General features: G+C 43.3%; 1 protein-coding gene across 1 annotated transcript; it reads right to left on the bottom strand.

Annotated features, from left to right (window-relative positions):
- Positions 1-3,944: 3,944 nt before the first annotated feature.
- On the bottom strand, positions 3,945-21,802 carry LOC125377327. Its single transcript, XM_048390356.1, has 2 exons — positions 21,671-21,802; positions 3,945-4,589 (listed from the first exon to the last, which is right to left on the bottom strand). Exons 1-2 carry the CDS (start codon positions 21,800-21,802, stop codon positions 3,945-3,947), a joined length of 777 nt encoding a protein of 258 aa, XP_048246313.1.
- Between the last annotated feature and the right edge of the window lie 1,773 nt (positions 21,803-23,575).

The raw sequence follows: 23,575 nt of genomic DNA, 5'->3' as shown, positions 1-23,575 counted from the left end.
ACTGCACCGCAGTGGGAGGAATCTTGTTGTGGGAGGAATCTTGTTGTGGAAGGAATCTTGTTGTGGGAGGAAGCGTGTTGTGGGAGGAAGCTTGTTGTGGGAGGAAGCTTGTTGTGGGATGAATCTTGTTGTGGGATGAATCTTGTTGTGGGAGGAAGCTTGTTGTGGGAGGAAGCTTGTTGTGGGAGGAAGCTTGTTGTGGGAGGAATCTTGTTGTGGGAGGAATCTTCTTGTGGAAGGAAGCTTGTTGTGGGAGGAAGCTTGTTGTGGGAGGAATCTTGTTGTGGGAGGAAGCTTGTTGTGGGAGGAATCTTGTTGTGGGAGGAATCTTGTTGTGGGAGGAAGCTTGTTGTGGGAGGAAGCGTGTTGTGGGAGGAAGCGTGTTGTGGGAGGAAGCGTGTTGTGGGAGGAAGCTTGTTGTGGGAGGAAGTTTGTTGTGGGAGGAAGCTTGTTGTGGGAGGAATCTTGTTGTGGGAGGAAGCTTGTTGTGGGAGGAATCTTGTTGTGGGAGGAATCTTGTTGTGGGAGGAATCTTGTTGTGGGAGGAATCTTGTTGTGGGAGGAAGCTTGTTGTGGGAGGAAGCGTGTTGTGGGAGGAAGCGTGTTGTGGGAGGAAGCTTGTTGTGGGAGTAAGCTTGTTGTGGGAGGAAGCTTGTTGTGGGAGGAAGCTTGTTGTGGGAGGAATCTTGTTGTGGGAGGAAGCTTGTTGTGGGAGGAAACTTGTTGTGGGAGGAAGCTTGTTGTGGGAGGAAGCTTTTGTGGGAGGAATCTTGAAGCTTGTTGTGGGAGGAATCTTGTTGTGGGAGGAAGCTTGTTGTGGGAGGAAGCTTGTTGTGGGAGGAAGCTTGTTGTGGGAGGAATCTTGTTGTGGGAGGAATCTTGTTGTGGGAGGTAGCTTGTTGTGGGAGGAAGCTTGTTGTGGGAGGAATCTTGTTGTGGGAGGAAGCTTGTTGTGGGAGGAAGCTTGTTGTTGGAGGAAGCTTGTTGTGGGAGGAAGCTTGTTGTGGGAGGAAGCTTGTTGTGGGAGGAATCTTGTTGTGGGAGGAATCTTGTTGTGGGAGGAATCTTGTTGTGGGAGGAATCTTGTTGTGGGAGGAAGCTTGTTGTGGGAGGAATCTTGTTATGGGAGGAAGCTTGTTGTGGGAGGAAGCTTTAAGAGATGCAGGTCTAGACGTGTACCAATTGGTGAAACTCCATGGCAGGGATATAGTGCTGCCAAACCAAGAAACAATCAGCACATCCAAAATATCTCAATTTTGCATCCAAACCCACGGTCATAGGTTTCTGAAACCTTGACGGCCTTAATCGCCCGAGCCATCCTTGCATAAGTTTACGTTTAAATGTCCAAAGAACACTTGATAACATAAGTGAGTTGTACATTCTATTTACCATCGTTTCGGCAATATCTTAGTCAAATAGTGACAATTGATGATATTGAGTCATGGTTAGTTACGACACATGCAAGGACCCAATAGGGGATTGAGTTACTATTATACTCAAACAGCAATACAGTAACTTATATATATAGGGAGGAAGCTTGTTGTGGGAGGAAGCTTGTTGTGGGAGGAAGCTTGTTGTGGGAGGAAGCTTGAAGCTTGTTGTGGGAGGAAGCTTGTTGTGGGAGGAATCTTGAAGCTTGTTGTGGGAGGAAGCTTGTTGTGGGAGGAAGCGTGTTGTGGGAGGAAGCTTGTTGTGGGAGGAAGCTTGTTGTGGGAGGAATCTTGTTGTAGGAGGAAGCTTGTTGTGGGAGGAAGCTTGTTGTGGGAGGAATCTTGTTGTGGGAGGAAGCTTGTTGTGGGAGGAAGCTTGTTGTGGGAGGAAGCTTGTTGTGGGAGGAATCTTGTTGTGGGAGGAATCTTGTTGTGGGAGGAAGCTTGTTGTGGGAGGAAGCTTGTTGTGGGAGGAAGCTTGTTGTGGAAGGAATCTTGTTGTGGGAGGAATCTTGTTGTGGGAGGAAGCTTGTTGTGGGAGGAATCTTGTTGTGGGAGGAAGCTTGTTGTGGGAGGAAGCTTGTTGTGGGAGGAAGCTTGTTGTGGGAGGAATCTTGTTGTGGGAGGAAGCTTGTTGTGGGAGGAAGCTTGTTGTGGGAGGAATCTTGTTGTGGGAGGAAGCTTGTTGTGGGAGGAATCTTGTTGTGGGAGGAAGCTTGTTGTGGGAGGAATCTTGTGGGAGGAAGCTTGTTGTGGGAGGAATCTTGTTGTGGGAGGAATCTTGTTGTGGGAGAAGCTTGTTGTGGGAGGAAGCTTGTTGTGGGAGGAATCTTGTAGTAGGAGGAAGCTTGTTGTGGGAGGAAGCTTGTTGTGGGAGGAAGCTTGTTGTGGGAGGAATCTTGTTGTGGGAGGAAGCTTGTTGTGGGAGGAAGCTTGTTGTGGGAGGAAGCTTGTTGTGGGAGGAAGCTTGTTGTGGGAGGAATCTTGTTGTGGGAGGAAGCTTGTTGTGGGAGGAAGCTTGTTGTGGGAGGAATCTTGTTGTGGGAGGAATCTTGTTGTGGGAGGAATCTTGTTGTGGGAGGAAGCTTGTTGTGGGAGGAAGCTTGTTGTGGGAGGAAGCTTGTTGTGGGAGGAAGCTTGTTGTGGGAGGAATCTTGTTGTGGGAGGAAGCTTGTTGTGGGAGGAAGCTTGTTGTGGGAGGAATCTTGTTGTGGGAGGAATCTTGTTGTGGGAGGAAGCTTGTTGTGGGAGGAAGCTTGTTGTGGGAGGAATCTTGTTGTGGGAGGAATCTTGTTGTGGGAGGAAGCTTGTTGTGGGAGGAATCTTGTTGTGGGAGGAATCTTGTTGTGGGAGGAAGCTTGTTGTGGGAGGAATCTTGTTGTGGGAGAAAGCTTGTTGTGGGAGGAAGCTTGTTGTAGGAGGAAGCTTGTTGTGGGAGGAAGCTTGTTGTGGGAGGAAGCTTTAAGAGATGCAGGTCTAGACGTGTACCAATTGGTGAAACTCCATGGCAGGGATATAGTGCTGCCAAACCAAGAAACAATCAGCACATCCAAAATATCTCAATTTTGCATCCAAACCCACGGTCATAGGTTTCTGAAACCTTGACGGCCTTAATCGCCCGAGCCATCCTTGCATAAGTTTACGTTTAAATGTCCAAAGAACACTTGATAACATAAGTGAGTTGTACATTCTATTTACCATCGTTTCGGCAATATCTTAGTCAAATAGTGACAATTGATGATATTGAGTCATGGTTAGTTACGACACATGCAAGGACCCAATAGGGGATTGAGTTACTATTATACTCAAACAGCAATACAGTAACTTATATATATATATATATATATATATATATATATATATATATATATATATATGTGTGTGTGTGTGTGTGTGTGTGTGTTTTGTGCCGATCCAGACATTAATTACAAGCAGCTTTGTGAACGCTGCACAATTTGGAAACTCAGAAGATATGACTTGTCAGCACATCTGGTGTGAATGCCTGGGACATGTGTCAATGATAATGTCAGTGCAGCACGAGAGGGTTGTCTCGATGGTTGTAAGAGTTGGACAGTGGGGGGTATGATGTAGTGCTAATGTGATTATTATTCATTATCTGATGTTTCATCTGTTATTGTAAATCTGCTGTGATAGTGATCGGTCCTCGGGTACATCGACTTAACACCTAACCTCTGATCTAGTCCTTCGGCAAAACATTTGTCATTGTAACAGACTGATTCCAGCCTCACAGGACAGCTCCTTTGTCAGTGTTTGGTACAGGCTGGTTCCAGCCCCACAGGGCAGCTCCTTGGTCAGTGTTTGGTACAGACTGGTTCCAGCCTCACAGGGCTGCTCCTTGGTGAGAGTTTGGTACAGGCTGGTTCCATCCTCACAGGACAGCTCCTTGGTCAGTGTTTGGTACAGGCTCGTTCCAGCCCCACAGGGCAGCTCCTTGGTCAGTGTTTGGTACAGACTGGTTCCAGCCTCACAGGGCAGCTCCTTGGTGAGAGTTTGCTACAGGCTGGTTCCATCCTCACAGGGCAGCTCCTTGGTCAGTGTTTGGTACAGACTGGTTCCAGCTTCACAGGGCAACTCCTTGGTCAGTGTTTGGTACAGACTGGTTCCAGCCTCACAGGGAAGCTCCTTGGTGAGTGTTTGGTACAGACTGGTTCCAGCCTTACAGGGCAGCTCCTTGGTGAGTGTTTGGTACAGACTGGTTCCAGCCTCACAGGACAGCTCCTTGGTGAGTGTTTGGTACAGGCTGGTTCCAGCCTCAAAGGGCAGCTCCTTGGTCAGTGTTTGGTACAGGCTGGTTCCAGCCTCACAGGGCAGCTCCTTGGTCAGTGTTTGGTACAGGCTGGTTCCAACCTCACAGGGCAGCCTCTTGGTCAGTGTTTGGTACAGACTGGTTCCAACCTCACAGGGCAGCCTCTTGGTCAGTGTTTGGTACATACTGGTTCCAACCTCACAGGGCAGCCTCTTGGTCAGTGTTTGGTACAGACTGGTTCCAGCCTCACAGGGAAGCTCCTGGGCCGGTGTTTGGTACAGACTGGTTCCAGTCTCACAGGGCAACTCCTTTGTGAGTTTTTGGTACAGACTGGTTCCAGCCTCACAGGGCAGCTCTTTGGTCAGTGTTTGGTACAAGCTGGTTGAAACTAACTGATGTCATTTGATTGACAGCAAATCTGATGGAAGGAAGTATCAAACTTAAAGATCCGAGCCACTTTATTTTGGACTGGTTGTCTTTTTGTATGTGTCGCCCGATGTGTTGTCCTCCACTCTTTGTTTATTTGTCTAACGGCGAGGTTTATTTTTCCTTTACCAAAGTGTAGTTTAATAATGGAGTCTCTACAGGCAAACAAATGGTTGATATTTTGAGCTAAGTCCCAACATTTCTGATACGATGACACGCACTTAATCACGTCACCGATCCTTGCCATCAGATCCTCATTTACGGCGCCTCTTATAACAAGCAATAGAGTGACGGTTGTCATCCTCTCCCGATCCTTGAAGCCTTCAAGACACTGCCTGTTATTGAAGTAAATACTTTACAAAGGATTGGATAAGCGATCGTCATTCAGTTTACAAAGAGTTAACCCTGGGAGTTTTAAATATCAACTGATGCATAGTTATATGCCAAGCCTTTGACGAAGTAAGACCGAACTAAGTGACGTGATTGATGCTTCTCATGTTTAACTCGGGGAGGTTGGGTAGTCTAGTGGTTAAAGCGTTCACGCCGCGATATTGCTAGAATATTTCTAAAAACGGAGTACACCTTACTCACTCACTCATACACGGACCCCCTCCGTGGTCTAGTTGTAGAGCGTCCAACCGGAGAGCGGAAGGTTTGGGGTTCGATCCCCGGCCGCGTCATACCAAAAGACGTTAAAAGATGGTACTTGTTGTTACCCTATCTGGCGCTCGGCATTAAGGGGCTAAAACAAGGACTGGTCGGCTCGGAGTCAGTATACTGTGTCTGAGTGGGGTATTCATGTTAAACTGCGGCATGGTATCTCAGTGGGCTAGCACTATAAATCGGCATCAGTCCGGACTAGCACAAGCAGCCATACAAACACACATACGTACATGCATGTCGCTATATAAGTGCAATAATCTTGGACGCGACGTTAAACCCCATTTCACCTCACCTCACCCACTCATACACGTGTGGGGAAATAGCTTCCCATGCATCACCGTTGAAAGAATTTTAAGAAATTCATTCGTCAACCCTGTCTCCACGTTGGTGTACCCGTGGTACAGACAAACCAAGGGTTATAACAGTTGCGAATCTGGGATTCGAACTCCACAGTATATCATGTTGTGACTGATGCTTCAAACAGAGGCGCCTCAGGCCACATCACATCGCGCCCCTATGTTTGAGAGTAGCTAGACATTGAACCAAGTGTGATTGGTTTACTGGATAATAAAACTACAGCCTAGTCACATTTGTCCGGGTCTTGCCTTATGAACGACTACATTTAATATGTATGTTCAGGTGTAACAACTTTAAACTTGCAGTTGAAACTGGAAGACATTCTAAAATCCCATATGAACAACGTGTGTGCATGTATTGCCACTCCAAAGGTTTAACTCTAATTGAGGATGAGTATCATGTATTGTCAATCTGTGACAGATACCGAACTGCAAGAAGAGAATGCTTTGCTGAAAGTGAAATCAACTTTAGGACATTTCAACAGTTTTTAAACCTTATGTCAACAAACTCAACAAGAACTTTAAAACACACTGGACTATTTCTATCTAAAGTTATGAATATACGTAACTCATGACTGTTCTAACGTATTCTAAAACTATTTGTCTTTACATAACGCCATAGTATATAAGCATGTATGATCTACATTATGTTAACATGTATTATGGGCTGGAGGCCTGATTACTGAATAAATCTGTCTGTCTGTCTGTCTGTCTGTCTGTCTGTCTGTCTGTCTGTCTGTCTACATTTAATCCTTCAATTTACACCATGATATGGCAACTGGAGACCGTTGATTGGATATAGGGACAATTGTATTCACAGTGGGCTGAGTTGATGATAAAGAAGTTAACATGAATCCGAATAGCCAACCGGACTTGGTTGAGTGTTGGTAAAGATCACTGGACGACACATTCAAACTAAACAGTTATTGGTTTAATGAACTGAATTGCTTCGATTTGAATTGCCCGTGTTGCTAATGGAAACCAGACGTACGGATCTAGATCCCACAGTACTTCAATCGTTTTCACAAGCAGACTCACACATTAAGTAAACAGATGTGACGGGATGGTGTTTTGACATTTAATTTTTGTGGAAGCTCAAAGTTACATAAATCGCGACATTTTTAAAACTTTCGTTTCGTAAAACCCATCTTAACCGTCATAATAGCTAGTCTTCGTTTCAAAGCCACAACCTGTTAGAGAGTTGAGACAGCGCAACGAGCGGAGGTGCTTTTGAAGACTGGTCCAACAACGTCTCTTTTTCTACTTTAGGTATGTTAGAAAATAGTTCAATTCGATTCTTCGACCGGCATTTTTTACGACTGACGGACGCAAATCTACACCACAAAGTCTCGAAACTAACACTACCAAAGATATGTTATACAAAATAGATAGATTACACAATTACACAATAATGTTAATAATACTCTGGTCTTTTCGTCCAAGAACAGCTGGTGAAATAAGATGTTCGATATAAAGCTTTTGGATCAGGCTAGCAACATTCAAGGGCTCATCAGTAAAGATTTCAAATAGTTTATGGTAGACATGTGGAAGACATTTCCAAATTGGACGCATCAGTGACAGATGTGCGATGAAGTTCCATATTTTGTCTTGTACCAAATGTTGGCATGGTTTTTTCAGATGAACAATCGACTTGCGTTTCAGTGTACGGTAGTAGAATACCCCCGACGTTTGACGAACACCTGGTATAGTCACTTTTTGACAGTGATTCATAAACACATGCTCACGATTAGCCGTAACCGTACAATGGATTCTGCTTTAACTTGAGATTCGGGGCGGTCGGGTAGCCTAGTGGTTAAAGTGTTCGCTCGTCACGCGGAAGACCCGGGTTCGATTCCCGACATGGGTACAATGTGTGAAGCCCATTTCTGGTGTCCCCCGTCGTGATATTGCTGGAATATTGCTAAAAGCGGTGTAAAACCATACTCAATCACTCACTACTTGAGATTATTTTTTTATGATTATGGAAAGTGTTTTGTCGGTTTTGCAAGTGTTTATGACGAGTGCTAACGGTGGTACAGAATACGCCCGACCGTTGACGAACACCTGGTGTCATCACCCTTTCTCGAGTGATTCATAAACACATGCTCACGATTAGCCGTGACGGTACTATGGACTCTGCTTTTACTTGAGATTCTTTTTATGATTTTGGAAATGGCTTTGTCGGTTTTGTTATACAGCAGTCAGATTAAACTGAAGTTCAGTGATATAGTTCATAAACAATCACCGACATTGTCGCCCCAAAGATCACAGGGATCACAATGACCCACAACTTTTAGTTCCTGGCATTGCTAAGCAACGCAACTCTAAACCTCGACGCCGCGACCCCAACCATTCATGTTTAACGCCGCACTCAGCAATATTCCAGCTATATGAGGGCGGTCTGTAAATAATTGAGTCTGGACCAGATATTCACAGAAAGACATCATCAGCATCGATCATCCACGCAACTGGGATACGATGACATGCATATCAACCAAGTCAGCGAGACTGACCACCCGATCCCTTAGTCGCCTCTTACGACAAGCATAATCGTCTTTAAGGGCAAGCATGGGTTGCTGAAAACCTATTCTACCCCGGATCTTCACAGGTCCGGTCCCAACGATACGAGATTGCTTAATGTGAATAAATGGTTTGTTGCTTTTATTTACACGGATACAATGCACGACTTTATTGTGAAAGCTTCCCCACTTGGCGGAGATTACCTTTTCCAGTCTCAATTATTTACTGACCGCCGTCACACAGCCTTCATAATGCTGAGGAGGGAGATAAACAACAAACAAGCTTTCTAATCACGTGACGGATAATGCCAGGTGAAGGGTAGACATATCAGACAGTCACGAGTATCTGAATGTCTTTGAATAACAATTTCCAACAAAACTACAATGAACAAGACTTTCAGAGTCCTTTCAAGATGATTGAAGTGTATTTACACTCGTGTTACGAATTTGAAAAGAGTTATTTGTGAACAACTGAACAGCGACATAACAATATATGGTCATGTTTTTTCTCATAAATAACGCTCATTCATACAATGTGTCAGCCATTGTTCCATCTTGTAATTGATCCAAAGACAATAGGCTCGAAAAATAGTTCTAACCGCCTACATTATTTTTGTGAGTGAGTGAGTATGGTTTTACGCTGCCTTTAGCAATATCCCAGCAATATCGCGGCAGGGGACACCAGAAATGGGCTTTAAACATTGTACCCATGGCGGGAATCTAACGACGAGAGAAGGCTTTAACCAATAGGCTACCCGACCGCCTTTATATATAGTGAAGGAGAAATACAAGTACCATTGCACCTATTAAATAATATAGGAACAGCAAGTTGGTTTTCAGTACTTGGATATAACCGCCAGGAAACTGAAAAATAACACAGTTTCCTTAGTAGTGATAAACAAAACTAACACACGTCTTAGGCAAAATCGATACAGCTGTCGGGTCAATTAGTGTGGAGGAGAAAACATGTCGTAATGATTGAAGAAGTGGATAAAGCAATATGATAAACACATCTACAGGCGCCATACCTTCATCCAACCATTTGCTCATGAAGCTAAAATGCATCCCGTGGGCTTGAGTCAAATTATCTGTGTCTTCTCCGGCTTAAAGATTGATGGTCAAGTAGATTCAACAATTGTTGTGCCATCAATCTTATTTATCTTTCCCACACTCATTTGCTGGACATGTCCAGGAATAGGTAATGTCGCGAGGTTAATTTGAAGGAAACTGACCACTTAAGTACCTAGTAATAATCAATACACCCAGACCCTTGGGTGAGTGAGTATGGTTTTACGCCGCTTTTAGGAATAGTCCAGCAATATCACGGCGGGGGACACCAGAAATGGGCTTCACACATTGTACCCATGTCGGGAATCGAACCCGGGGCTCACATACAACATTGACAACAGAAACAGCTGCATAATAGCATCACCGGTGCATTTAGGAAATAAATGTTGTTCCAAGCCGCAGGCAGCAATATTCCAGCTATATCAGCTGTATTATCTGTATACAATCGAGTCTGGACCAGACAATCCAGTGATTAATATCATGAGCATCGATCCACGCAATTGGGATCAATGACATGCATCAACCAAGTCAGCGAGCCTGACCACCCGATCCCGTTAGTCGCCTTTTACGACAAGCATAGTCGCCTTTTACGGCAAGCATTGGTTGCTGAAGACCTATTCTACCTCGGAATCTTCACGGGTCTCCAGAGGTAGCACATAACAGTATGACTGTCGCTTCCTTCGGTGGCAATGGTAACCTAATGGTTAAAGCGTTGGCCAGGCTTCGAAAGGGGTACAACATGATGATCGTTCTGATATAACCACAAAGCGGAAGGGGGATATAGGAAGGGGTGCTGTCCGTCCGTCCCTTCGTCCGTGCATCCGTTCGTCCGTCCGTCACGAACTCGAAAACCGTTCAATATCTTATCGCGAAACCTTTCACAAGAATCAAACACATGCTGAAATGGTGACTTTGGGTGTTTTGGTATTTCTTATTAAAATATGTTTGGTGTTTCCATGGCAACAAACTGGACTTAACCCAAATACAGGTCGCTTTCATTACCAGACCGTAACTTAAAAACCAGATCGGTTGTGGTGTTCATTTATGGATCATATATCCATATTGTCTTTAATAATGTATCCATGATATTTTTTTACCATATTAACAGCGTACTTAAATAGTCATGCTATTCTAGATTTTCTACCAAGGTAATTGGTGAAGTTGGGAAAAAACACAATTTACAAGTGGCACCAGAACCAATCTAAGTCCTCGCAGTCGGTTTAATATTTTTAGTGCTTGCAATTGAAGCCATTCACAAAAGGTTCCAGTGAACTTGTCAAGACTGAATTAAAAAATGATGCCGTAATTTTTTCTGGAGTTACCGTCCGGCGGTAGAGAACCGTCAACAAAATCAACACCGACATTGAAATTATGTCCCACACACTTGGCTCGTTTAATGAAACTGTGGAATGCTTTGTTTTCATCACGAGTCTTGACATACTTCACAGGAGGATCATCAGACAAATAAATGTGTGCAAAAGTGCACAATACAATTCTATCATGAAGAGCATCCACGTTAATCAAACCACTCCCTTGTATTATGATTGGTAAATATTAGCGAGGGAAGAGCGAGGGTGATGGGAGTTATTGTCTGACACGATTCTTCTTCATCTTCTCATTATTATTATGGAACGGAGCCCTGGAGTCATCACGGATTTTCAATGATCAATAAATGTAATTTCAACCGGTATTTTGCCGGTTACGTCCAACTGAATCTGGTTTCGGAGGATAGTCTGGTTGTTTTCTGGCGTTGACGTGTTGTATTCTCCCAGGAAGCGCTGCCTGGTCAAACCTACCCAGATCCTTTCGGAGAATGCGAAGACTCCCCAACACCGCAGCCTTCTGCATTACCCAGATTGTCAGAAGGGCTGTATTCCTGGTAGCAAAACCGGGTGCTCTCCCAATACCAGTCAACAGATTGGGAGGTACCAAACCTAAGGCACCGAGAACAATGGGGACTCGGACAACTTGGTACTTGGGATGCAAGCATGACATTTCGAAAGCGAGGTCTGCATATTTGCCATGGTTTTTTTACTGGCATCTTGTTTATCACATTAGTGACAAAAGGGACAGAAAATTCAGCGACATAAGTTATTTGATTGGATTTATAAAAAAAGACAAGATCAGGGGGAGGATAGTCTGGTTGTTCTCTGGCGTTGACGTGTTGTACTTAATACTATAAATCAAGACATACAATGTACTTTCACAACGTAATTTTAGCGATGAAACTCTCCTACACATTCTCACATATTTCTTATTGTGATTTCTTATCAGATCTCATTGTGCCAGAGCATTTGACACAATGCTCAAGTGGCGTGGAGCTGTTGAAATCACTGTGGATTAAACCTTATTCCAATGTTCCGTAAGGTTGGTTGGTTGGTTTGTTGTTCAACGCCGAACTCAGCAATATTCCAGCTATAAGACGGCGGTCTGTAAATAATCGAGTCTGGACCAGACACTCCAGTGATTGATATCATGAGCATCGATCCACGCAATTGGGATCGATGACATGCATCAACCAAGTCAGCGAGCCTGACCACCCGATCCCGTTAGTCGCCTTTTACGACAAGCAAAGTTGCCTTTTACGGCAAGCATGGGTTGCTGAAGACCAATTCTACCCCGGATCTTCACGGGTCTGTTCCGTAAGGGAATTGCTGCATAACTAGGTGAATATTGTTGTATGGCTTTTTATCTTTCCTGCATGAATCATTGAACTACTTTCACCCTGTTTAGTTGGCGTGTGCTGTGCCATTGGTGGCCATTGATCTAAGGTGTGGAACAGTACCTCTGACGTGACTAATGACACGTGACACATGACATAGGATGTCAACAGCAGTTATCACATCAAATACATTCATCATTTAGTTTAAACGATTCTTGATTTATTACGAAAAAATATAGTGACACATTTAAGACAGTAACACGTTATCTTCTTGTTAGTTCTGAGAGGTATCTTTGAAGTCATGTATCATTGCGTGCAGCTAACACCTTACTTAGACGCACACTTCACATTTACATCTGACAGTGTCTCATTTACAATTAAATTAACTCAGCATTCCGTTGAATTAACAGGGATGCAATACAATTTTCTGATGAATGACAAAAGAATGAAAGGACTTTGATTCAGCTGTAAATGTCTTAATGCTTTTATTTCCTTTCTGTCTTGTTTAGCAACTTTGCACTGACTGTCTGCATGACATACATAACTGTCATTTCGTTTGTAATATTGATGACATAGAACGGTCTCTCGATCGCTGTACTTTCAAATAACTACAGGGCAGAATGGATGCCTGAAACCCCATCCTCGCCATGATTTAATTTAAATCCGAGAGACCGCCTCCGTGGTCTAGAGGTAGAGCGTCCGCCCGGAGAGCGGAAGGTCTGGGGTTCGATCCCCGGCCGCGTCATACCAAAAGACCTTAAAAGATGGTACTTGTTGTTACCCTGTCTGGCGCTCGGCATTAAGGGGCTAAAACAAGGACTGGTCGGCTCGGAGTCAGTATACTGTTTCTGAGTGGGGTATTCGTGTTAAACTGCGGCATGGTATCTCAGTGAGCTAGCACTATAAATCGGCATCAGTCCGGACTAGTACAAGCAGCCACACAAACACACACACGTATGGTAAAAACACAGAAAACAGTACATCCATTCCCTGGACAGAGGCTTGCCTGGTACCCTTGGTGAGTGAGATTGAGTGAGTTTGGTTTTACGCTGCTTTTAGCAATATTCCAGCAATATCACGGCGGAGGACACCAGAAATGGGCTTCACACATTGTACCCATGTCGGGAATCGAACCCGGGTCTTCGATGTGAAGAGCGAACGCTTTAACCACTAGGCTACCCGACCGCCCCGGTACCCTTGGTTCTGGGATCAGACAGGTGTCGTATGTTGTCCTAATGTCCGTTCACAATTAGCACCAAAATACCAATTTATTATCAGTAAACATTGTAATATTGGAAGCTGTTTAAACTGTTTACCGAATCACTATCAAATTGAGAGGTGGCTGAATCTGGTTTTTCGCCGCTTGTAGCAATGTTCCAAAATTGGGCTTGACATATTGTACCTATATGGAATTGACCCAAGTGTAGCAGGATGGCCTTTTCGTTCTTCAGACAGACATCCCCACCCCGTATGATCTGAGGTGTGAAAGGTTTAACCAAGGCCAGATCTTAAAGGCAAACTGGATCATCGGAAAAATTTAATCTTAATAGGTAAGGTCGTTGAAATGAGGGACCACTTGGCTATCTGACGACTCCGTCATAACTGGCAATCTGATATGGAGTCTTTATAAAACTTCAATTTTTCAGTGATTTATCTCACATATTCCAGAGGGAGTCTGCTAATGTTTGGCTGTTCAAGATTGTATCCTTTGTTTAGATCGTTCTTTCTGTGGGACATTCATTATTATAAAACGTAATTTAAACTGTATGGAAACGAAACTACCATTGTGCGATGTAGTTTATGTAGTGTAATTAATGGTTGCATGAGCATAATAATAGAGGTATGAGTGATTGGGGGAAAATTTGGAAAAGGCCAACACAATGATACATACGGACATCTAAGGCATGGCACGGGGGGGCACGGGTGGCCGAGTCGTCATAGGAGCCGCGATTCGCTGTGCAGAGTTGCGTTCCTTGGGCATGCCAGAAACCTATGATTGTGGGTTCGAATCCCGGTTCTCCCCAATTATGTTGCTAGGTTTGTCAGCACCATACCCGTGCTCGTGGGTTTCACCGAAGTGGTAAACGTCTGAGACCTGCATCACTTTCGGCTTTCCTCCCACATTAAGGTGACACGCCGCGATATAACTGGAATACTGCCAAACGCTAACTCCCTCCTTAAATGCCTAATTTAAGTACAGTCACAGATTTGATAGTCAGTTCCAAATCTTCCATTCACAATATGTATGTTCAGAATTGAACACATTTCCAAAACTTACTCACTCACTCACTCACTCACTTTAAGGCATTCGACAAAGGTGAATCCATCATAGTACCTCAGACGTTAAAAGATGGCACTGCTCGGAGTCAGGGAAGTTGCTTGTAATATATAACATTAATCGCTGGTTTGTCTGGATATTATATATGAGCCACCATGATACAGCCACTATATGCCAGTCCCTAAACCTGCAGGGGTTTTCCATATTTCCCTGAGCTTACCTGTACACGTTCGACAGGAAGGATCCAGGCCAAATAAAATTAAAGAATTGGAAAGTTAAAATAGACACTGTGAATTTGAAAAACGTAAATACATGAAGCCGAATGACTGAGATGTATTGAAGACGGAGCCAAAAGTTATGTCTAATGCTCGAACCTACCTGTATGTCGAAGTTAGATTAATCGATTTGTTTGCTCTCAAAAACATGGGGATTCAGAGGCAGAACATAGTGGAGAGGCGGGAACGTGTTGATTGGAGTATCCTCAAGTGAAAGAGTTTGAAAGGGTTTGCTGCAGTCCAAAATCCACTTTCTTTGGCGGTTTATTACTTAACAGACAGGTCGGGACGAAAATTGTATTCCACATTTGTGAAATTTTGGGTTGCCCTCCCCCCCCCCCCCCCCCCCCCCCCCAAAAAAAAACAAAACAAAAAAAACAAAACAAAAAAAAACAAAACAAAACAACAACAACAACAAAAAACCAAATAATTAGATACTGTCTACACCGAGAACTCACTTGAGGTACATAAAGGTTCGTTTATAATTCAGAACATGTCTTGTAGTTTGCCTGTTTTGTTTGTTGTAGCCCTCAATGCCCTTTATCACTGCGTTATCTAAATAATCCAGTCCGGGTCAGCAAAACCAATGACTTATAGCATGACCAACGCAGTAAACTGTCGGACATGATGACACACAAACAGCCACGGTAATAGGCCATCGGAGTCCGGTGACACACCATCAGCCAAGGTAATCTGACGTCGAGGTAAGTTTACACACAATTAGCCAAGGTAATCTGACGTCAAGGTAAGTTTACACACAATTAGCCAAGGAAATACGACGTCGAGGTAAGTTTACACACAATCAGCCAAGGTAATACGACGTCGAGGTACGATGACACACAATCGGCCAATGTAATTTGACGTCGAGGTAAGATTACACACAATCAGCCAGGGTAATACGACGTCGAGGTAAGATTACACACAATCAGCCAATGTAATCTGACGTCGTCGTTAGTTTACACACAATCAGCCAAGGTAATCTGACGTCGAGGTACGATGACACACAATCGGCCAATGTAATATGACGTCGAGGTAAGATTACACACAATCAGCCAATGTGATCTGACGTCGAGGTAAGATTACACACAATCAGCCAAGGTAATACGACGTCGAGGTAAGATTACACACATTCGGCCAATGTAATCTGACGTCGAGGTAAGATTACATACAATCAGCCAAGGTAATACGACGTCGAGGTAAGATTACACACAATCAGCCAAGGTAATCTGACGTCGAGGTACGATGACACACAATCGGCCAATGTAATACGACGTCGAGGTAAGATTACACACAATCGGCCAATGTAATATGACGTCGAGGTAAGATAACACAATTAACCAAGGTAATACGATGTCGAGGTAAGCTTACACACAATCAGCCAAGGTAATACGACGTCGAGGTACGATGACAAACCATTTACCAAAGAGCCTGACTTAATCATACTTGGTCGACTTCAACGACCAGCAAATGTACTGGGACTGTACGTTTTCAAGCCACCTCCTTATTTAGCCCATGGGCTAAAACATAAATAAACAATAAAACGGGCTTAATTTAAATTGAAACATTGATTCATCTCCCTGACGAACTCTCGCTCCCCTAATAAATCAGTTCACTAACTACCTTGAATGTAGCCTACAACAGATTTGTGAGTGTTATATTGCTAATTAAATGTGTCTGGTGGATAGATGGATGTCGTTTTGGATCTAAATAGCTTCAGAGTGTATATCTAATTGGGATGTCTGTCATTGCGTGTTAGACAGGTCAGATCTCAATTAAGTGCGAGGGTGTTGTGTTGCCGGTCAGGTATTCTTGATATTGGAAGGGTATCTTCTTAATGGTTGACATTGCAGTCTTTTGTGATCATCTGCGCCAACTCATCAGAAAATCTAACACCAATTACGTGGTATGTCCGTATGTAGGCAATATTTCGAGACTAAGTTTATCTATCAGTGCTTATATATATATTTGAATGAGTTTAGGTTTTATCCACATTTCTTAATACACTTTCTTCAGTGGTAAACCGATCCGTGAAGATTCCAGTGTAGAGTAGGTCCTCAGCAACCCATACTTGCCGTAAAAGGCGTGTGTGCATGTCGTAAAAGGCGCTTAACGGGATCGGGTGGTCAGACTCGCTGACTTGGTTGATACATGTCATCGATCCCAATTGCGTGGATCAGCAATATTCCAGCTTTATGACGGCGGTCTGTAAATAATCGAGTCTGGACCAGACAATCCAGTGATTGACATCATGAACATCGATCCACGCAATTGGGATCGATGACATACATCAACCAAGTCAGCGAGCCTGACGACCCGATCCCGTTAGTCGCCTTTTACGACAAGCATGGGTTGCTGAAGACCTATTCTACCCCGGATCTTCACGGGTCAGTGCTCATATGAGGGGATACTGCCATATCCATGTTCAAGAAACCCACACCTGTTGTAGAGTTGCACAGGATCCTTGAGTGCCTTTGACACTCGTTCAGTTTGATTTTTCCTTGTTGGACATTGAACATTATTTGATGCCATAACTTTGGGATTGTTCCTATCGATGTTGATGTGTGGACGCTACCTGGATGGATTTTGGAGTTGCAACTTTCTGTGTTTCATGTTGGAGAGCTCCGATTTTAGTAACTTGCTTTGTCTCAAATTGGCCATGACAGATCTGTCTGACAGTGACATGTTGCGGTTTTATCTGTTTGTACAGGTTTAACGACAGATGCATAAGAATGTCCTGTTGTGTTAACAGATGCAACTAATTTTGGCTGTTTCCTGGCATCGAAGTAACTGATGTTTTGTTCATATTATGTTTTTGGACAACGGCTTGAAACTTATATTCACAGCAGTCTGTTGAGGAAGACATCATGACCCTGACAAATAGAGTATTTGAGAGGCTGAGGTGTTACCATCATGATCAAGTTGACCACATCTGAAGCAAGTGGCTTTACGTGTGCATGAATTCTGCCCACGTCCAAATTTCTGACATTTAAAACAGCTAGTAGATCGTGGTGTGTAGAGACGTGGGGAAAACAGAGGTGGGGAAACAACCAACTTTAATGCTTTGGTTTCAATCACAACTTGACTTCGAAGTTCAGATACAATTTCGTTAATGGTTTCTTAAGCCAGACTGTGACCGTGGTCTCGGATTATGCCCTTGCTGAAATTTGGGTCTTGCGAGCAGAACAGGTATATCGGTACATCATGAGCTTGTGGTTTCCAGGTGCATTTAATCAAAAGTTGTAATTGCTTTACCCTGGATATCCCTTTCGGAATCCAACAACCGGGTCACTGAATTGGGCACGGAATCAGATGCTGACAGTTGCCGGGGTTTTTTAAATTATTTTTTTATTGTGTTTACCCATTGTTATACATATTGGGGTTCAGCAAACCTACTCCCTGCCCACCACGTAGCACCAACAAGGGCGATGTCATATGTAAGCGGTATTCCAGCAAATGTAACACCATCTGGCTACAGGTATGTTATACTCCAGAGTGGGTTAAACGCCGCTTTTAACAGTATTCCAGTTATATCACGGCGTGTCAGCTTAATGTGGGAGGAAAGCCCGAAGTGATGCAGGTCTCAGACTTTTTGGTGCTGACAAACCTGGAAACATAATCGGGGCAAACCGGGATTCGAGCCCACAATCATAGGTTTCTGGCGTGCCCAAGGGACGCAACTCTGCACAGCGAATCGCGGCGCCTAAGACGACTGGGCCACCCGTGCCCCCTTATACTCCAGATGATTAACTAGATTGACCCATAAGCCACCGCCTTCTTTGTATACACTGTGGGCAAGTTTCATAAACTTGATGAATAGAAGACTATTTGAAAAGTATGCGGATTGAGTCAAACCATATCAAAAACTTCATCCACATGGCTTGACGTGATCAGCCGATTGATAAAACTGGGCCCATTCTACCACCCGTCCAGGTGAAGTCAGTGTCGTGGTGGTGTGTTGGGCAAAAGGAAAACTGTTCCTGGCCCCAGTGCCCGCAGCCACCAGACTACCTTCATCCACAGGAACAGGTTGCCCAATTTAGTCGCCTCTAAAGACAAGAAATGAGGTACTGAGGATACATTGTACACCAGGCCCTACGTGCGAAGAGCTATCAGCGTTACCCAGCACTCACCACGTGGAGGTTGCTCTTTGTGAGTGCCCTTCACACAAAAGCATTAGGGGAAGAATTACTGCTCTTCAAAACAAGCTTTCTACACTCAGAAATGATATGCCCTGGCTCATGGCAATATCTACAAGTAGGCTCCGACGAAAGTCAAGAAGTATCTTAAAATCCAACAGGAATAGAACTTGACCTTTTCGTCCACAAACTCAAAACCAGACTTAAAAACTAGGTCAAGGAAGGGATGAACTGTCCTTTCCAGATTTGTAACCATGCAAAATCCTGCCTGAAAACCCTGACTGCTTAAAACTCACTCTGTGAGTTAGCAAATAATCATCAGCCAAAGTAGAAGTCTGGTGTAACTGATCCACTTTTTGCTCATCAAGATATGTCCGAATGTCCGTTAACACACGGCTTAAAATCATCCAGCAAAAACAACTGCCTCAAACTAACAAAATTACCATTGACATTTTCATCACCTAGCAAACAAAGCTTACTTCTTTGTAACAAACTCAACAAAAGTAGAACCATCGTTTTTCTTAGCAGACCTAAACTTATGCCTATAAGCTTCAGGAACTAAATAACAAACCTTCAAAACTTCAGCCTTAACAACCTGATAAACAAAACTCCTATCAATAGTTGAGAAAGAATAAACTTCCTGAGCATTTCCCCTTAACACTCTTGCAAAACATTGTCCACTGGTTCTTAGGCCATTTCAAACCATCGTTTCGAAAGGTAACAAAAAATTCAAAATCACATTCAGAGAAGAGCGGAACAAGACTAATCTGCTTTGAGAGATCAAACGAGTTGTCACCAGTCGAATTTCTGAGACAGAAATAATCAGAGATCAGATAATCAGAGATGTAATTCAAGTTGTTTCAGCTTAATTTCTTTATGAATCCGAAATTCTCACTCTTCTTTTCATTTTCAGCGTTTAACTTCTCAGCTTCCAATCTCAATTTTTCTATCTCCGGGGTTCGATCCCCAGCCGCGTCATACAAAAAGACGATAAAAGATGGTACTTGTTGTTACTCTGTCTGGCGCTCGGCATTATGGGGCTAAAACAAGGACTGGTCGGCTCAGAGTCAGTATACCGTGTCTGAGTGGGGTATTCATGTTGAACTGCGGCATGGTATCTCAGTGAGCTAGCACTATAAATCGGCATCAGTCCGGACTAGTACAAGCAGCCACACAGAACACGTGCATGCACGTCGCTATATAAGTGCAATAATCTTGGACGCGACATTAAACCCCTTTCCACCTCACCTCAATATTCACGCGCCCATAATAACATCCAGACATGTTTCATATGAGCGCAACAGAATAGATAGACCATTTTCATTTCAGCCGATAATATGCTTGGGGAATGTTGGTTATCTGCGATCCTGGAACAGATTCTAGAAGGATGGCTGTACCTATATGAGGGCGACGAGAGGGAGATTGGAGATCTTCTCGACCTGACAGTTTTTCACCCGAAATGGGATCGTCTTGGAAATGATTCACTCCACTTTAGTTGAGTAGAGCTTAACAGGTTGTGTAGGAGGCACCCTATATGCTCCAGGGGAATAACCTACTTCTCATGAATAGAACAGGAGAAGAAATACCGCTCCACATCTCACCCTAACGTGACACGGCCTCGTTGAACAACGTGTACTGAATCACAGGAATATTTTAATTGAAAATGATATAATACTGAAAAATACAATTCACACCCAAGGAAATGTGCACAAGAGAATTGTTGGAGGCTATGCAAGTTCGGGAACAGTTGAAAAGTTCGATGCCAGATAGTGTTTTAAGAAATACCACACACACACAGGCACGCACACACACATACATTCTCTCACACCCGCTCATACGCACGCACGCATATATAAACACGCACCTACGCAAGCGCACACACTCATACACCCACATGCACATGCACATGCACATGCATATACGCACAATCATGTACTTGTGTCTTGTCAAGTGCGGATGAAACAAATCAACTGCTTGAAATTTTAAACGTCAACGTAAGTGAGTAACCAGTCTCGATTATCTGCCGGAACAGATGTCATTGCGCATAAAAGGTAAAGATAAAACGAATGGATTACTGAAAATCCCCGGATTCCCGCCAGCTTCCAACACTATTCTGGATTAAGGAAACAAACACAGACCTATTTCATACGGAAGCCTTTTAGGGACATTTGTTTTTTTTATAGTTTTTGTTTTGAATTTTCAAGATACTATGTTGAAATTTCAAGCTACTCAAATTAAATTTCTAGTTAGTATCTTGACGTTTCAAGTTAATATTTTTAAATTTCAACTTATTATCTTACAATTTCAACATATTATCTTGAAATTTCAAATTAGTATCTTAAAATTTCAAATTAGTATCTTGAAATTTAAACCAAAAAAACAAAAAACAAATAGCCCTTAAAGGCTTCCGTAATTTCAAGACATTCGGCAGTGACACAATTCTTGGCATTCGAGAGTGTACGACCCTCAATTATAGGGCCTGTTACTTACTGACGCTGCCATGTCTATTTGACCCATTGTATTTCCTTTGTTAATGTTAACCTGAGACTGTGTGTTTGCAGATAAAGCATTGATTATTCATTGATCTTGTGTGGTCATTTACTAATTTCACAATTTAGCTCTACCGATTTCAGGGTTAACCTTTGCGAAATCCCCAATCACAATGGTTTTTCTTTTTAAAAAAACTATTCAGGCTCATACACATGAAGTTTCAATTAAATAAATAATCTGTTTTTTGCAGCTTTAACATTACTAAGGCACGGGTGGACCAGGCGCCGCGATTCACCGAAGTGGTAAACGTCTGAGACCTGCATCACTTCGGGCTTTCCTCCCACATTAAGCTGACACGCCGTCATAAAACTGGAACACTGTTAAAAGCGGCGTTAAACCCAACTCACCCACTGACTTTAACATTACTGAAAATGTCTAATCTCCATTCCGAATCCCAGGAGAAATCCCGAATCATCAACAGTAATCCATTGCTGTCGAGGCCATCCATAAGGATTTCGGCATCGCTGAAGTGAACGTTGACGGCGATGATGTGTCCGAACAATGCCGTGGAATGGTCTGCGAGCTCAAATTCCTGCTTACCTCAAACGACTCCTGACAGTTTTGTCGGGGATTCTGCACAGACCTGTGGCTACAGAAATAGTAGAGGGGTGTTAAGAAGCGGTAACGGGGGAGACGCAAGCGGATGAAGTTGTCCTCCAGAATAAGATACATCCTCTACATTTCCAGGGCTCGCATCTCAGCAAACCTACGCTAACCACTGGATTTCAAATTCATGTTGATCAATAACAATAACTAATCGTCGTAATAATACTCTGTAGTGAGTGAGTGAGTTGGTTTAACGCCGCTTTTTAACAATATTGCAGTTATATCACGGTGTGTCAGCTTAATGTAGGAGGAAAGCCCGAAGTGATCCAGGTCTCAAACGTTTACCACTTCGGCGAAACCCACGAGCGCGGGTAGGGTGCTGACAAACCTAGAAACATAATCGGGGCGAACCGGGATTCGAGCCCACAATCAAAGGTTCCTGACGAGCCCAAGGGACGCAACTCTGCACAGCGAATGACGGTGCCTTAGACGACTGGGCCACTTGTGCCCCCTGATACTCTGGAAATGAACAACCTGTACGTGTGCGTTGAGGAAGATGTGGTCCACGCCTTCTATTGGGCCATGCACTAATAACAGTTAAATCAAGACACTTTTTTCTGTAAATATCAACAGTTTAAGGGTATTGTACGTGTGTGTGCGCTCTTGTTTGGGTGTACGTATCTGTACGTGTGTGTGTGTGTGTACATGATTGTGCGTATATGCGCGTGCATGTGCATGTGGATGTATGAGTGTGTGCGCTTGCGTAGGTGCTTGTCTATATATGCGTGCGTGCGTATTAGCGGTTGCGTAAGAATGCACGAGTATGTGAGAGTGCGCCTATGTGTGTGGTATTTCTTAAAACACTATCTGGCATCGAACTTTTGAACTGTTCCCGAACTTGCATAGCCTGCAACAATTCTCTAGTGTAAATTTCTATGGGTGTGAATTGTATTTTTCAGTATTTTATCATTTTCAATTAAAATATCCCTGTGATTCAGTACACGTCATTAACGAGGCCGTGTCTCGTTACGGTGAGATGCGGAGCAGTATTTTTTCTCTTTTTCGATTTGTTAAGAAGTAGGTTATTCCCCTGAAGGATATAGGATGTTTTTACACTTCTTGTTAAGCTCTACTCAACTAAAGTGAAGTGAATCATTTCCAAGACGAACACATTTCAGGTGCAAAACTGTCAGGTCCAAAAGATCACGAATCACCCTCTTGTCACCATTATGTAGGCACAGCCAGTCTTCAACAAACTGTTCCATCCCGAAACTGTTTGAAAGAAAATACCTGCAATGTTCATGGTTACACAAGGACAGATAACACTAAATTACTTCCTGTCTCCGGCTATTAAAATTTGGTCAAGGCAGCACTCGACATTTCTCTCGAAGTTCGATCATTTGCTAACACAGATACTTGCTACAAATACATTTACAACAGTTTCTAAAATTACTTAGAAAATAACAGCAGTCATTTCGTGTAAGTTCTGCAACAGGATAGGAATAGCATCCCCAGACAATTGACTCTTGTTGATTCCGTGGGTCGGCGGTATCTGGTCATACACGATATTAAAGTGTTGTGTCTATTTTTTTTAATATTTTTCAAATACTGGCAATCAAGACGATTATATACTTTTGTAACCAACCGTGCAGCTCTTTTTGAGAAAATTCGGTGTGTTCAGTTATGCCTTTAATTTCTAATAAGAAATTATATTCATCTTCCATTCCCAGATTTGACAAATTCGTAATGACCTATGTTCAGCCACCTCCACACGTTCATCTTTAACTGAATGAATATTTATTTCAGTTTTATCGGAAATATTGGCTGAAATAGTCATTAATATAAAATGTTCACATATGCGTGTGATGTCGTCATTAAAGATCAACACTATAATGAATG

The sequence above is a fragment of the Haliotis rufescens genome, unplaced genomic scaffold (assembly GCF_023055435.1).
Source record: "Haliotis rufescens isolate VD_foot unplaced genomic scaffold, xgHalRufe1.0.p SCAF_9, whole genome shotgun sequence".
Classification (NCBI taxonomy): domain Eukaryota; kingdom Metazoa; phylum Mollusca; class Gastropoda; order Lepetellida; family Haliotidae; genus Haliotis; species Haliotis rufescens.
Note: the sequence above shows the minus strand (reverse complement) of the source record. Positions and strands in the feature narration are given on the sequence as shown.